This window comes from Macrotis lagotis, chromosome 1 (assembly GCF_037893015.1).
Source record: "Macrotis lagotis isolate mMagLag1 chromosome 1, bilby.v1.9.chrom.fasta, whole genome shotgun sequence".
NCBI lineage: Eukaryota > Metazoa > Chordata > Mammalia > Peramelemorphia > Peramelidae > Macrotis > Macrotis lagotis.
In genome coordinates, this window is record NC_133658.1 from 194,870,180 (window position 1) to 194,887,416 (window position 17,237).

Here is a 17,237-nt window from a genome sequence, read left to right on the forward strand (position 1 = left end):
ATATTTCCCCCTAATAAAATGTCTAAACCTTCTAAATGAGGATAAAACCATGGAGGGATAAACCTTATCTCCTATTCAATAAATTTCTTCAATCATTATTAACTATATATTTACTATTCCTCAACTATTCAACAAGATGGTCTTATAAAATATCTCATCAGAATCCACAGATCTGTCACTTTCATTATCTCTAAATACAGTTTGGTTATGAGGAGAGCTATTTGATGAAAAAAAACAAACAGGCAAACTAAAAAAAAATAAAAAAAATTCCCTGTCCTCAAGTTGCTTACAGTCTATAGGAAGAAGGAAATTCCTGATATTTTTCAGGAGAGGGGAACTGGTTTTATTAGAAGATAAAGCTAAAAATATAAATATATTTAGGAAATACTAAATAGGACAGTTTTGAAGAGGTCACTTTGAAGCACTAGAGAAAAGATTAAAAAGTGCATTTAGCATCAGAATTTAGTATTTTGAATATTAGCCTGTCCAGTAAATCACAGAATTATGTACCATAAGGGATGATAAGGTCATAAGAAGCCACTTAGTTCAACCTGTATTGGTATATATGGAATGGAATACAGAAGACTGTTTAGCAAAAATGTAATGGTCACCTTAGTGCTTTTAGAAGAGTAATTTGACATTGAAATGCAAGAGGGATTGAAGGGATGGTAGAATGGAGACACACAATTAATCAATTAATAGACTTATAAGAATTTAGATGATAGAGCTTCTGGTTTAGAGTAGCAGTAGAAAAGAAGGGAAACATTTAAGAGGTATTTTGAAGTGAAAAATTGGTGAGAATTGGTTCCAAAAAATAATTGTAGTAGTGAAGAGGGAGAAAGATCTCTCAAGGAAAATGATAAGATTTTGAATACTGATAGCTTAGAGAAAAATTTCCCCCTTAAGAATGGGAAGAGAATGAATCATTTAGGGGAAAAGAATGGGTAATGCATTATTATATTCAATTTATGCTTTAAAATTACTTTAGTCCTTTTATTCTTGAAGGTAGCATGAAGTGGTGTATAGAGCATGGTCTTGGATCTAAGAGACTATGAATTGAAGTCTTTCCCCTAAGTTTGTATTTATACTGACTGTGTAGCAGGGGAAAGAAATCTCTCAGTGTTCTAGGCAAGTCTCTAAGTATATATGATGTAGGAAAAAGTGTTGATCTTCATTGGTAGAGGGTGTTGCCTCATTGGGGAGTTCCTCATAGCAATGAAATCAGAGTTCTAGCCTGCATCAACCTTACATTTCTTATTTGGTAATTTATAAATTTTGCTATGACCCTTTGGTTTCATGAGGTCATTGTAGCAAACCTATGTGTTATTTTTTAAATTGAAAAAACCTGAAATTCTTCTGAATTGCCTGACCATTTCATTTGTACCTAATCTAAGATTCACAAAATGTCAAACATCTGCTCTTCAAAATAAATATGGAATATGTTAATTTTGCTATTTGAAAATTATACTAAAAATAGTAATACAGCCATCATATTCTATTAAAAATAAAAAAGTACAAATTGCAATGTTTTGTATGAATATATTATTTTAGGAATTTGATTTGGAACAGGTGCATGATATTAAAGATATTCAGGATAAATATTGAATATTAATATAGTACCTGATGATGATGGTGTTATCTTGAGTATTCTTACTCCTGAGTCATTTGATATCCCTTAAATGCTTAGACTAAATATGCCACCCAATAAATAAATTAATTAAATAGCTAAATTTGGATTTTTAACATAGGAGACCATAACTATCATATCCTACTTTGTTATATGGTCTCTTTCTTCAATGTTTTGTCATGATCAAAGAATCATTTACATCTTTGTATTTAGATTGATCATCAATGAGTAGATTTCATCTGCATCCCAGTGTCATGAATCTTTGGTATAAAGCTTCCCTGATTTGAGAAAATTTGATAAGCCTGCTCTTCTGGCATAACTATTAAGCAGTCAGTCATGTCCATAGTATGATAAAGCATCACAGCAGAATAATACTAGTTTCTGCTACTGTCTTAATTCCTCCATTTTTTCCTGCTTTTTCATCAACCAGGTTACATCTCTTAATTCTAATTCCACATCTTTTGTATCTGTCTCCTTCACTCATTTGCCATTTTGGATCAAACCTTCATCACCTCTTTCAGGAATTATTACAGCAGTTTCTTAATTTATCTCCACCTGGCATCCAAAATGTTATTTTGCAAGTACAAATCTTCCATATCTTCTCCCTAGAACCTTGTATTCTGCATCTGGGACACCCAGGTTTTTTATTTTTCATCTCATCATGCTCTGAATGAGCTCTTCATGAACCTCCATTTTCATTTCTTTTTTGTTGTCTCCATTAGAATTTAATCTCAATAAGGGCAGATAATATCTTGCTTTTTTGAATTTATATAACAAAGGATCAGATATATATATATATATATATATATATATGTATAGTAAGCACTTAATCAAAGCTTCTCTTGATCTTCCCAGTTGTTACTGTCTTTTCTTCATAAAATTTCCCTCATCACTTCTGTTTATGCTTTATGTTTAATTTCCTATTTCAATACTATTTCTTCCCTTTCCTGTAATTAATGAAAGTTCCTTAATAGAAGAAAATATTTTGTTTTTGATTTTGTATATCTGTTTCCTAGAACAAGCCCTGGTACCTAGTAAGAACTTATGAAGTAGTTGCTGAATAACTCCATTATAGACATTTTATTAATTGAAAGTCAATTCTATCACTAGAAGTATGATGCTATAGTTACTATTTCTTAGAAAATAGTTTAATTTTCATTTTCTCTGGAATATTGTTAAATAACAATAAATCTGTGGTTTTGGAAGTGTTATTTATCTCCATCAGAGATCCATAATATTTTAAAATGTGGCCATAGAAATTTGCTATGTTTTTATGATTAAAAGATTGTAGGGTTGTAAAGGGAAAGGTAGAGCTTTAGACTCTTCTTAAGTTACCCGAGCCCTTAACAATCCTCGAAGATGAGGATAAAAGTCTTGAATTAGATCTGAAACACCAATAGTCAAGTGTACTTTCCAAGTCGGTGAAGTGGGTAGACAGTTTATATATTGTGGTTTCAAGGGCCTGTTCTATTACATGAACTAGTTTAAATCTTCATAGAACTTTCTCAACCTCAGCTATCTACTCTAGATGTGATAGATATCAATCGTTATGTCAAAGTGGTCTTTCTGGAACAAACAGACTGAATGCAAAACCAGATGTCAGGAAGTTCCTTCTAAACATAGAAATGTATCCATCAGTTGAGATAAAGCTATACTCCAGGTTCACCTGAAAATTTCTTATTCTACAACTCCTTCAAGCTGTACTGTGTTTAAAATATTTATCTTCAAAAGCTAATCAACCTCAAGTCAACAGCATTTCCATTTTGATTAGATTATTCTTATAACTAATTGATACAAAGTAATCAGAATGGTTAATCAATTCATGGAGGGAAAAAATCCAATTGTTTCTGAAAGTAAATTTTTTTCATATTTTAACTCATTATCTTATTGATTAACCATAAACTTTGAAGTCACATAAAAATGTCTTTAAATATCAGATACATGACAAGAGTTTAATGCAAAGAATATGATATGTTGAATTTTATTTGAGTAACTGGGAAAGGGTATTTTCAAAAGAAGTAATGACATTTAGAAATTCTATAAAATTCTATGTTGAGTCCCTCTAGGCCAGGGATTTTTAATCTGTGAGCGTGTCATGGAACTTTTGGCAGTCTGGTAAAGCACATGATCCAATTGTCAGAAAAATATATTTTTTAAAAATTATTGAAGGTAAGGTCAGCTAAGAAAATAAACATTCATTTGTATATGTTTCATATGTACCTACACAATATATATATATATATATATATATATACATACACATACACACAAAGATATATATATGCACATGCATTTATATATATATGCATATTTCCTCATCCAAATTCATAGACCACTAGTAAGAATCAGACTAAGACTATTTAAAACATATGAACAACTAATTTACATAATGTCTGCAAAAATAATAGGCACATATTCAAGTAATGTGCTTAATGATATTAAGCATGAAACATCTATGAAACTTCCAAGGGTTTTTGTGAGAATCAGTTGAAGTAATATATATATATGTATATATACATATATATACATATATATATGAAATTTGCAAAACTTATAGTACTATATAAAGGATAGCTATTTGCAAATATGTAAAATGCTAGTATTTGAATGACTATATGAAAGAATGACAATAGCAATATGGTTCAGTATTAAAACTAAATAAATATTTTTTTCAGTACAAATAACGTTCAGCCAACAATTTTTTTTTTTTTGTTTTTGGTCTTTCAGGTCATCAAGCTTGCTTTTGAAGAGTTTGAACTGGAAAGAGGTTATGATACTCTAACAGTAGGGGATGCTGGGAAAGTAGGTGACACTAGAACAGTGTTATATGTGTAAGTACATGTTCAAGATTCAACATTTTGTTACTGTAAGTTTTAATGATCTACATTTGTTTGCATATGTATAATTACTTAAGAAATTAAAAAATGATTTTCAATTATACAATAATTTTTGTTAACAAAGGGTGCCTGTAAGATAAGAGTTAAAATTCCAATATTATCTAAGATTTGAAATTGTATCCCTATAATAGAACATAAGCTAAATGTACTTAGGAGCTCAGGGACAATTATTTCTTCATTTCTATCTTCCTGCAGCTTTCAGCATAAGGTCTTGTTCATGGTAGAATCTCATGAAATCTTTGCTATATAAGTATATAAATAAATTAATCTTCTTACATTAAAGACATTGTGTTTTTAACATAATTAGTTAAGGAGGTATTATTTAACCTCCTCAAGGTAAAATGACAAAATTAAATTCAAGAAATTTTTAAATTTCTTTGGATTATCATTAACTAAATTAGTTAACTAAATTAGCTAAAATGTGTATTTTTATTTTTTGTCATTACTGAAAGAATCATAGAATTATATGAACAAGATATCTTCAAAGGTCATACAATACAAAGGTCATACAATCCTTCATCAAATTGTCCAACATAATCCAGATACTATTATAGATGGGATTTAAACAAAGGTCCTTCAATTCCAAATCTAGGCTCTTTACATGACAAGTATATTGGAAAAAGTGCTGACCCTAGAGGCAGGAGAGTCTCTGTACTGCCTGAAGAAAAACAGGAATACCATAGCTATCTATGATTTCTGTAAGCATGAGGATGCAAATCCTTCCTCTTATGCATCTATAAGTTCACAAGTCATTTTTCCTTTCTAAACTTCCATTTCCTTTCTGTAAAATGGGTGTGATAATAATCATAGTATTTTCTAAGGTTCAAATGAAATAATGTATATATGTATATATTTATAAATATAATATAATATAATTATAAATATGAAATAAACATAATATATATATATGGAGAGAGAGAGAGAGAGAGAGGAGAGAAAAAGAGAGGAGAGAGTTCAAATTCTCACCTTTAAAATAATAGGAAAAAGTATATTGTGATTAGTCTCACTATTGTTTCTTGACTTTTTGCAAGGCAATGAGGTTAAGTGACTTGCCCAGGGTCACACAGCTAGGTAACTATTAAATGTCCAAGGTCAGATTTGAACTTAGGTTCTCCTGACTTCAGGGCCAGTGCTCTATCTACTCATTGTATCACTTAGCTGCCACGATTAATCTCACTATTAAAAAACAGTAAATAATGCTTTCCACTTCTCTTAGTTTCACAACTTAAACTTTTAAAAACTGGTGAAAAACTGAAAAGGTAACTGAATCAAATTGAGATGTCCTTGAAAATGTGGTAACTAAATTATAGGACAAAGCAAAATATCCCAGTGGGGGGAATTGTAGATAAAGATATATTATAAAAAATTTTCAGGAAGTTGCTATCACTCATATTTGATGTCAATCATTAAATAATTTTTGAGGACCTGCACCAAGGAATGTAAATCTAATGTAATATGATAACCAGCACAGCAGATAGAATGTCAATAAGGGTCAAGGGTCAAGAAGATCAATATTAAGTCTCAGTTACTTGCTTAGCTATATGATCTTTGGCAAGTGATTTAAACTTTGGGCCTCCATTTTCTCATCTGAAAAATGTGGACAATAATATCCATCTCATAGGGTTGTTGTGAGAATCAAATGAGATAAAATATATAAGGTATTTATAAACTTTGAATTACTATATAAATGCTGTGTTGTTATTATTATTATTATCATTATAAAATATTTAACACAAAATGCAAAAAAATCACTACTTCAAAATCTCTGACAGAGCATCATCCAGAAATTACATAAACATTCATATTGTTGTAAAATTTGCTAGATCCCGCAAAAAAAAGTCATTGTCAGATGACACCAAATGTTGGGAATTGAACTAAAATATTATATAATTGTGTCTTTAATGTTCACCCATTGGTTGTATCAATCAAGATTTCCAAACCCTCTTTCATATGCCAGTACTTCTATGATATTATATGTCCTTCCTCCTTAGGCAAAAAAACATTGACTTCTGACTTGTACAGTTTATATGTGACCTAAAACTGGTCAACACAAAGAATGCAATCATCATCAACCCTCCCTTTTCAGACATATTGATAAATAATGAGATGTAGTACAATGTGCTATTTTTAGAATCAGAAAATTGGATTTGAATGCTAACTTGAACATTTACTAACATGTCATTATGGATCAATCTTTTAAAACATTTTTGAGACTCAATCTCCTATTCTGTGAAATGGGAATAATAATAATAATAATAATTATGTGGCCTATTTAATAGGACTATTGTGAGAAAAAGGCCTGTTAAATATTACAATATTATAGAAATGTGAGTTCTTTTTTTGACATTGTCACAATTTGCTTTGGCACTGCCTTTTGTTCTGGATTCTTCACAGAGAAACTCTAGTGAAGCAAAAAAAAAGTATCTGATTAGGGGACAGGCATGAAACAATTTGATTGAAAAGCATGACAAACACTTACAGGTTTGAGGGACCGGTACCAAACACTAAAGATGAGATATGGAGGAGAGAATTACTTGATTGTAATAGAAATATTCTTGCAGAATGTAGTTTCTTAGGGGAAGAATTGATTAAAAAGTCTAGAAGGTAGGTTCAATATGATCAGGAAATATGGTGTAAGGAAAGGAGCCATGGACTTGGAATCAAAGAATCTCTACACAAAATCTTTGGGCAAGTCCTTTCCTCCTAGTGAGTATTGGTTTTCTTCTCTATAAAATTAAGGGTTGAGCAAATTAATTCCTAAAGCCATTTTTTTCCTAAGCCCTATGAAGTGTGCTTCCCACTAATAACAATGTTTCTATTATACAGCAGAATGAGGGAAGGCATAAGAGGAAAAGATAGTAATTTCATCATCAGACGAAAGCTATAACTATTTACCTCCTTGATCTGCTCATGGGAGAAATCAGACACTATACAGGATCCTCTGATTTTGCTCACACTGACATGATCCTGATTCTTCTGTCACCTTCAAATATGAGAGAGACATTGGTAGGATAGAAATATCCCCTGAGTAAGAATTATAGGACTTGAATTCTAGTCCAAACACTGATATTTGACAGCTGTATAAAATAGACAAGTCATGTTAAAACTGATTTTCAGAGTTAGTATAGTGGCTGGCACTCAATTAATTCACATCAATTTTACTTGACCTTCAGTATTATCATCTATAAAATGAGGAAAATGTCTTCTCTACCTGTTTTATAGAACTATTATAATAATTGAAAAGGAGATATTGTATGAAAGGTATTAATATTAGAAAATTGCCAACTTTTTGTTAGTTTTCATTTTTACTTCTAAAACATTTTAAGTTTTAGGAGAGTCTCTTTAAATCACCTGGTCTCTAAACTTTTATCCACCCAGGTTTCCCCTTCACTATCTGTAAACATTTCTCTTAAATTGGATACCTGTAGTGAAACATAATCCTCCAGATAATAACCAGAAATTAGGATTTACAACAGGTAAACATAGAGGTGTAGCAATGAGGATCACAATTGGATACAAATTTTTGATGTAATAAAAATCTGATGTAATAAAATAAAATTTTGATGTAATAAATCAATCAAATAAAAATTTGATGTAATAAAAACTGCATAAACTATATTGTATGCATTAGAGTGCAGACACAAAACTTTCATTGGACAGTAATCCACTGGGATTGAAATTTCCCAACCTTGTCTGAGGCATATATATACTTTGATATAACTCTTCTATGGGTTAGCTCCAACCCTATACAGATCTGAAGGTTGTAACTACTATTAATGTAACCTCAGATTGTATTAGCTTTTCTTGATCATCCTATGACAATGTTAGCTCATATTAATGACCTGTTTAGACAAGTATCTGATTGAAGTTAAGAAAACACTCCATGGGAAAATGGCCAGAGAAATTCATGGGCCTCAAAACAAGACTGGTTAAGATTTGGATAGTTAGAAAAGATAGACATTCTGGGTTGGGGAGATGGCATGAACAAAAATTTACTAAATTGTAAGTTTTAGGATCTTACAACTAAGAGATGAAAGGGAGATTATACAAGCCACCTTGACCATTCTCTGTCTTTGCAGTTGAGAAAACTGAGGTAAAGAACATTATTTATGATCACACAGATAGGAATCATTAAATCCATATATAGATCAAGAACCTTTGACTCTTGTATTCTTGTATGCTCTTTCCATTAACAGAAAGTGATTTTCCTGTAAGATAAAGTTTAAAAGGCAAGTGGAGACGAGATTATGAATAAGAAATCTAAGAAGGCTTTCTTATACTGTGTTTGATGGGCTAGACTTTAACTTAAGAGATGTCAGTTCTAATTCAAAATTTGTCACTTGCCAACTGAGCAAGTCATCTAAACCTTTTGAGATGTACTTTCCTAATTTTTAAAATGTATATAATAATAATATGGAATTTTAGTTAAGTATTGGGGTGATGTGGGGAGGAAAGGGGGAGAGGAGGGAGGGAGAAATGGAAAAGGAGAAAGACAAGGATGAATTTTTTAGCACTGTTGAATTAAGAATGAGTTTAGCAATGAATATAATGTCATTAATGATATTTGTGGCTTTTATTTCAAACCTATTACTTAATGCAGGGCCTTGGATAAATCACATCCTGACAATGGATCTCAATTTCCTCTTCTTTAAAATTAGGGAGCTGTACTAGATTTCAGTTTTCAGTCCACAAGCCTACCAAAAATTTCCCTTTGTTAGTTTTAGGAGTTTCTCTTTAACTTAAACTCTCTTCAGTCTTATGATCTAATCTGGGCAGCTAGGTGGCACAGTGGATAGACTATAGGTCTGGAATCAGAAAGAACTAAGTTCAAATTCAGTTCACCTGGTAGCCTGTGACTTTTGGAAAGTCACTTAACCCTGTTTGCCTCAGTTTCCTTATCTTTAAAATGATCTGGAGAAAGAAATGGCAAACCACTTCAATGTCTTTGTCAAGAAAAGCCCAAAGGGAAGTCATGAAGAGTTAGACATATCTAAAAACAACTAAACAATGAAACTGTTTTCACTAACAAGGAACATAGGGACTATGTTTTTTTAAAAAATGTGACTAAGAAATCATGTGAAATAGATTTGAACAGATCCTTTCCTCCCTGCCACCCCCCCAACTCCCGATCTTATACTTAAAGTTACAATGACCATGGACTTGAAATAAATTACTACTAAATTTTCCAATGTTAAAAGTATAATTATTTGCTAATTTTATCTCAATAATATTGTATCACAATATCATTTCAATGAAATATTAATTATTTTTGATTAATCTCATATTTATGTATTTAATCTTTTCATAAATATGTTCAATATATAGAATGATCATTCTAATTTCAAACTCTTAACCATAATTGGTAAGGCCATAACTTACTTTTCAATAGGCAAATGTGAATATTTACTTCCTTTGGAAGCTTTTGTTAGTTTACATCTTTCTCTCTTGCTTTAATTAATTAATTTATTTTGGTGAAACAATCAGGATTAAGTAACCTGCTCAGAGTCAAACAATCAGTGTCAAGTGTTCTATGCCAGATTTCAATTCAGGTCCACCTTGATTCCAGGGTCTATGCTGTTTTTTGTTTTGTTTTGTTTTGTTTTGTTTTGTTTTGTTTTGTTTTGTTTTTGTTTTGCAAGGCAGTGGGGTTAAGTGACTTGCCCAGGTCACACCCACAGCTAGGTAATTATTAAGTGTCTGTGTCTGAATTTGAACTTGGGTCCTCCTGACTCCAGGGCTGGTGCTCTATCAACTGCACCATCTAGCTGCCCCATAATATTTTTAAAAAAATTTCTTCTGCCACCTCTTAGTAAATATCTTCAACCTGTGCTGTGAAAATCACCCTTTTACAGAGCTTAATACCTATACATTTCCCCCCACATCCAAATAATCCTTTATCTAGCTGCTAGATCAATTCTATATAACTTCTGCCCCCAAATATTTTATGACTCACCTTTGATCTTTACTAAATGACAAAGTTCATTTTTGGACCATGGATTCCATGAGGAATTAGTATAATAATTATTAGCTTAATTAATGAATGGCTTTATGTAAGATATCATAACTCATGAAATACTTATATCACAATACCCTCCCATAAAGTAAGAGTAGTTTTCAGTTGCTAAATTATTAGGTAGTCATCTCCCCCAGTTGAATTTTTTAACCCATTTGTAGGACTGTATATTTATCACCAATAAATAAATTTCAGTTTAGTAAATTGAACTCATGGTTCTATCCTATTAAGTTGTTTTTGTATCTTTTCTCTCTAATTCACTGATTTATTTCTTCTTTACATCTTCATGTTTACAAATGTGTTAAGGATGCCATCTCTGCCTTCATCTGTGTTATTGATTAAATGTCAAATTATTCTAGATTGAGATAGATCTACAAGTGGGCAATAAAAAAATTAATTGGACAGGTATAGACTCAGGATCTGACTTGTCATTAACAAAACAATTGAGTATCCCTATCTTATTCAAGGTGTTGTGATACAGATGTTTCATGGACAAATATTTTAAAGTATCTACTCTTATGGTAAACCTCTGAAATTTATGCTCAGAGAAGTGTGATACTTAATTTTATTCTCTAAACCTTTTTATTAAAACTTGATTGTATCTACTGATCTTGGGTTTGGTGACTTAAACTTTGAAAACCTATGATCCTCTCTGTACTGTAAGAAAGAATCAGAGAACTCCAGTGGAGAAATTGACTGACAGAATGAGGAAATAATTTCAAAGAATTCTAAAAGCATACTTATATGTGATCATCTTCAAATGTGTACCCCTGAAAGCTATATTCAGGTAATTCATTAGATTTTATCCAATTATTTTAACCTACCTAAATATTGGAATGCATTCATTCAAAATAAAGCCATTTATATAAAGATTAGCAACATAAATACTAAGTAAAATCACTCCATAAACACAGGGGCAAAATGTCCCATAGATTCTAATGCTAAGGAAAAAAGAGAAACATGTAATCAGAACACATACCACTCCTTCTCTGAATCTGCCACTTGATGTTTCCCATTAGAGACAATGACAACATCTGCTAGGCTCTTTTATGGACTTTTACTACCTTCAGATTCTCTATTGACTTACAAGGGCTGTGTAGACTGCACCATAGTAAATGTTGAAAGCTCTTTATGCCTAACCTTTACCCTCAAGATTATTTCAACTTTTGCAAGTCAGACCCAAAGCTCCTATCAGGTCATCAAAGCTAGAGTCTCTAAGTCAAATCTACCTTTTGAACAGTTCATATATATATATATATATACATATATATATATATGTATACATGTATATATACATATATATCACATAAGTACACACACACATGCAAACAGATCAACAGTGTGAAGTTACTAGAATTTAAAATCTAGTAACTCTTAATATATATGCTGGTTGGATTTTTAGGATTGCTTTATAGCACGTCTCTTGTGACAACAAAGTGATGCTAATAAAATACAAATCTTTAGTGAGCTACATACTAGTTTTAAAATGACTGAAGTTGATAATAACAAAATGTCAAAGTGATTTTGTTACCAAAACTTGCCATTAGGTGGTAGTTCAAATGAGCTTTGAAAAATGCCTTGAAGGTTTTTATGGTTCTCAAAGGAGTGAGAACATATACAATGAGTCTCTCTTTAGCTGTCTGAATTTAAAGACTCTGAGGAACTCTTAAGTCTATACTTTTTTTTTCCCCTATTAGAGTAAAGAAGTTTAGTCAGCAAGCCTTAGGGTCAAAATTTCCATGAAAGTGTCACTATAGATATTTCATTTGACAATTAAAGTCAACTAATTTCTAGTTATGATGGCTGCTTGTTTGTCCCAGTGACCTAACCTTAAATTTAAATTCCTGTTAATTCTTTCAGTTGTCTCATCCCCTGCATTTCTTTTTTCCCCAAGTTCTAGAGACTGGCTCCATATAATTGCTGACATACTTACTGTTTTCCCTTACCTTAATTCAAACCTGCACTCTCTTTTTACTTGTAACTTGTCAATAGTGTACTGATTTGGCTTTCTGCCTCTAAAATGTTTTTTTCCCCTTGTAATACATTCTACAGTATTGCAAGATCAATTTTCCTCATCCATACCTCTTGTCATATTGGACTCCTGTTCAAAAACATGTAATAACTCCCTATTGCCTACTGAGTAAAATCCAAATTAATTAGTCTTGGGATCAAGGCCCTCACAGTGTTAACTTTTTCAGACTTATTTCACACTATCTGTCACATGTTCTAAACTACAGCCAAACAGTTTTGTCCCTTGAATAGGCTTTCTTTCCAATGTATTTTGATTTATACCAATCCCATGCCAAGAAAGTCCCTCTACATTTCCACTAGTCAAAATCCTACTGAATCTTAAACCAAATATAAATACCATGGGAAAGATCCCTTGATCTGCCAGCTGCAAGTGACATTTTCTTACTCAAAACCCTCACAGCACTTTGTTTTTATTTCTCTAATGCATTACACCACAGTATTTTAAATTTTTAGAATCACTGAATCCCAGATTAAGAAGCCATCTTTGTGTCATTGAGTCTAAAATTATTTTATAGATAAGAAAACTAAGGCTCATAGAGGTACTCCGGATTATACAGTTAGAAAGTAACATTTGGCATTTGAACTTCTAAAGCATTGTCCACTGGCATCATCATGGGATAGAGGTAATTCTGGTTTCTAGAAGTTTATGACAGAACCCAAGCTGATCAAAATAATCTGAGACTGCTTACTGCATTGGTTAAAATACTTACTGACTGTATATGTATTACTCTATAGAAGGTCAACCTAATTAAATTCAGGCTCAGACCCTAACAGTGATTATTCTTTTATTTTCTCTTTCATTCCTTCATTTATCATCCATCCATCCATCCATCCATCCATCCATCCATTCATCCATCTATCCATCTATTTATTTAGCTATTTTGACCACAGCAACTCATCAAATTATCTTTCTTATCTCAGCAGCCTTGTTGAAAGGACTCCCCATAGTTCTGAAAAGACAGATCTTTAGGGACTTAAAGAACTTTTAAATTATAGCTATTTAAGCAGTAATCTGATATACCCTGCTAGAATATAAGCTCCTTGAAGTTGGAAACACATTTTGTTGTACTGAATCACAAAGTTAAAAATTAGAGATTTCAGTTAGCATTTCTTCATCCTCATATCTGGAAGAAATTTGTACATCAGCATATCTGACAAGTCATCATTTATCCTCTTCCCCTTTGGAAGGCAGTTCATTCCAATTCTGCACAACTCTGATTGTCATAAAGTATTTCCTAATAGCAAATCTGTTAATTATACAAATTGCAAATAAGAGCTCTCTGTTCTTATGTAATTCTCTTCCATATTTCACCATAATTCCTTTACATAGATTCTACTCAAAGTTCTGGATGTTCTTGGCACTTATTTCGTTTTAGGATTTTTCAAGGCAAATGGGGTTAAGTGGCTTGCCCAAGGCCACACAGCTAGGTAATTATTAAGTGTCTGAGGTTGGATTTGAACCCAGGTACTCCTGACTCCAAGGCCAGTGCTCTATCCATTGCGCCACCTAGCTGCCCCTTGGCACTTATTTCAATGCCTAACACATAATTGATACTTAACAAGTGCTTGCTGATTTATTAATTGTTATATATTCGTTAGATTCTTTGTTTTATATAACTATAAATATCTCCTCCTTCCATGAGAATAAGAACATCTTTAAAAGAATAATTTTAAAATATCATCTTTCTTAGCATAATTTAGAAATATAATAGAGTTGTTAAAAAACATTACCTTAAGATTGCTTAAATTTAAAGATAATCTGGAAGAAGTATATATTTCTTAGTTTTAAAAAATTAAATGTTTTATCAATGATCTATGTCTTTCTTTTTTATATCATAGCCACCTCCTAATAAGTTACTTCTTCTTAACAAGAAGAAATGGTTAAATAAAATAATTATAGAATTACTTTTGAAACTTAAGCACTTTTTGAAAATGTCTGGTGACAAAGAGGCATATCTCCTTATTTCATAAGGAATTCCATTTTTGAATAGCTATAATTATTATAAATTTCTTCATATTTAGATGAAATCTTCATCATTGTACCTGCCAGTCCATTGTTTCACTTTTTAAAATTAAAACAATAAATACAAACAGCTAAATGTATTAATGGAAATTAAGGATCTGGAGTGAGGAATACCTGACCTTTTGTTTTTGTTTTTGTTTTGTTTTGTTTTGTTTTAAACTAAATGATCTTGTTTGTTTCAGTTTATTCCTTCACAAATGGTGGGAGGAGAAGGGGTGTATTAATAACAGCACTTACCTCCCATGATTTTTGGAAGGATAAAATGACAATATTTTTGCAAAACTTAAAATATAATATAAATGCTAGCCAATAAATAATAATAATAATAATGTCTAATTCCTCTATCAAAAGAATTAGCTTAATATCTTCTGATTATATCTTATTAGATACACATGAATTTAATTATAGAATATTAACTGTATTAATAAAGTACCAAATGCTATAAGCATGTCCAAAATAGAGAGATCACTAGATTTGGAGTGAGAAGATATGGGTTCAAGTCCACAGGCTCTGAGATGTTGGCTATAAAAGAAGAGTTAGTGGTCTTGAGGTAGAGGTAGGGACTTTGTTTTTCTGAGTTCTTAGTTTCTGGCATTTTACATTTTCAGGGTCTAAGTAAAGATTATTTCTAGGAACTGGAAGGAGTCCAATTCCTCTAGCACATGGTACCTCCTTTGTGGATACTGAAGGAATTGATGGGATTTAGGACAGGAAGTGGTTAATTGTGGAAATTGAGTGAATTACCACTCACTTCATCTCTGGAACTCAATTCCCTTTAGATTCAATCATGGCTAAGAAACTGAGAAAAAGTTTATTCAGTTGTGAGAATTAAGAGACTACTTTATTATGTCATTTGAATGTTGCCCTACAAGGCTGTTGCTTAGAGATCCTTAAACCAAAGCCCTAAGTCAGAAATTCAGTCAGATCTAAAGATTAATTCAAGGAGTTTTCTCATAATTTTACATCGAAAGTAGTTAATATATCTTATCTAAAAACTTGACCCTGATCAATTAGTTATTTTTCTATGTTCCTTTGATTATTTACAGACACTTGCAAAGGAATTGGATAATTGAATTCAGGGAATCATACTTGTTTGCTTCCCCCCCCAACTTGGAAAGCCCCTAATCTTTCAGACAAATAGAAAGCAGATTACCTAATCTTTTATTGTTTCCTTTTACTTAATCAGTCTAATTTGATTAATCATTTTTAATATAGAAAAGTCTATTTCTCTCTGTATTCAGAGTCCAGCCCTAAGCTCAGGAAGGGGCTGGACTTGATTTATTATACAACTATCTTGCATTGCTCAATAAATCTATAAACTCAGAATATCGAATCTCTGTTTCCTCAGTTGTTTCATCTTTTACCTCTTGTAATAACTAGCTCCAAGAGCTGGAAGGGACTTTAGAGACTCTGAGTCTAATGCACTTATTTTGCAGATGAAGAAACTGAGACCTCAGAGGTTAAATAAATTGGTTCAGATAATTCAGATAATAAACAGCATCAGAACTGTTTAAGCATAGATCACACAATTCCAAACTAATTCCATTATACTTTCTTTTTCTGCCCTACTTCAGTCAATTTCTCTGTGTGATCTTATCTGTTTGCCTCTCAAAGTCTCAGTGTACTAATATGTAAAATTAGTGGGTTGGATCAGATATCCTTTAAGCTCCCACTGAGCTCCAAATCTATGATCCTATGATTCTATACCCCTCCTCCACTGGGAGCAAACAGAAATGTATTTCCCCACTAGCTTTCTGGTCATTGCATTAATCTCTGTTCAAACTTTTTGTAATGTTGTTTTCATTGTATATATTGTTCTCTTGATTCCAAGGCATTCACTTTTTAACAAGTAACTCAGTGTAGCATACAGAGAATTTAGTGAGAGTAGAAGATTCTATGCAGGTCCAAGATAGTCGAATACAGTTGTAATCAATTCCATTTTTAGACAAGTGGCACCTCACATCTGTCACCATGATTTGATAACCTTCTATATTGTGTTTAGGTCATTCGATCCATCTCCACCTAGAAGTTCCATTTGTTCAGGTTAGTATAGAACTGCTGAAGCTTTTGCCTAAGGCCAAAGAAAAAAGCTATTCTGAAATGGGGTTACCCAAAGATGCTGCTATTGTATATACTCTAATAAAAACAGTTACCAGAGCATCCAAGAGTGACCATGCCATATGGGAGCAATTAAGCATAAAAATAACTCTGACCTATTTTCATATGCAAAGAATCTTGCATTTCTGTCCAGTGATTCTAAGGAGAAAAGGAATACATCATCAAAGGTCACTGCATCCTTGAATAAATTCTTTAACATAATAAGTATTATAGACTTTATTAAATATTATTGTCTTCAATCCGTGTCTGATATAGAATTATAGCTTATATTTGTATAGCACTCTATCATTTACAGATCACTTTCCTCCTAACTTTAGTACTATCTTCTTTTACACATGATGAAATGAAAGCTTTGAGAGGTCCAGTATTATATGACTAGTAAGTGTAAAAGCTGTGATTCAAATTCAGGTCTTTATAGACTCACAGAATTTGAGATTTGGAAGGGAATTCAATGACCATTTAGTCCACCCCCTAAATCAAACAGTCATTAAATCAATAAATATTTATTAGTTTCCAGGCATTGTACTA

General features: G+C 31.9%; 1 protein-coding gene across 1 annotated transcript in view; it reads left to right on the forward strand.

Annotated features, from left to right (window-relative positions):
* Window positions 1-17,237, forward strand: part of CSMD1 (CUB and Sushi multiple domains 1) — a 2,413,561-nt gene that overhangs the window by 1,683,175 nt on the left and 713,149 nt on the right. The window contains exon 18 of the mRNA XM_074209535.1: window positions 4,355-4,458. Coding sequence (XP_074065636.1) covers window positions 4,355-4,458 — 104 coding nt within the window. The remainder of the gene's footprint in view (window positions 1-4,354; window positions 4,459-17,237) is intronic.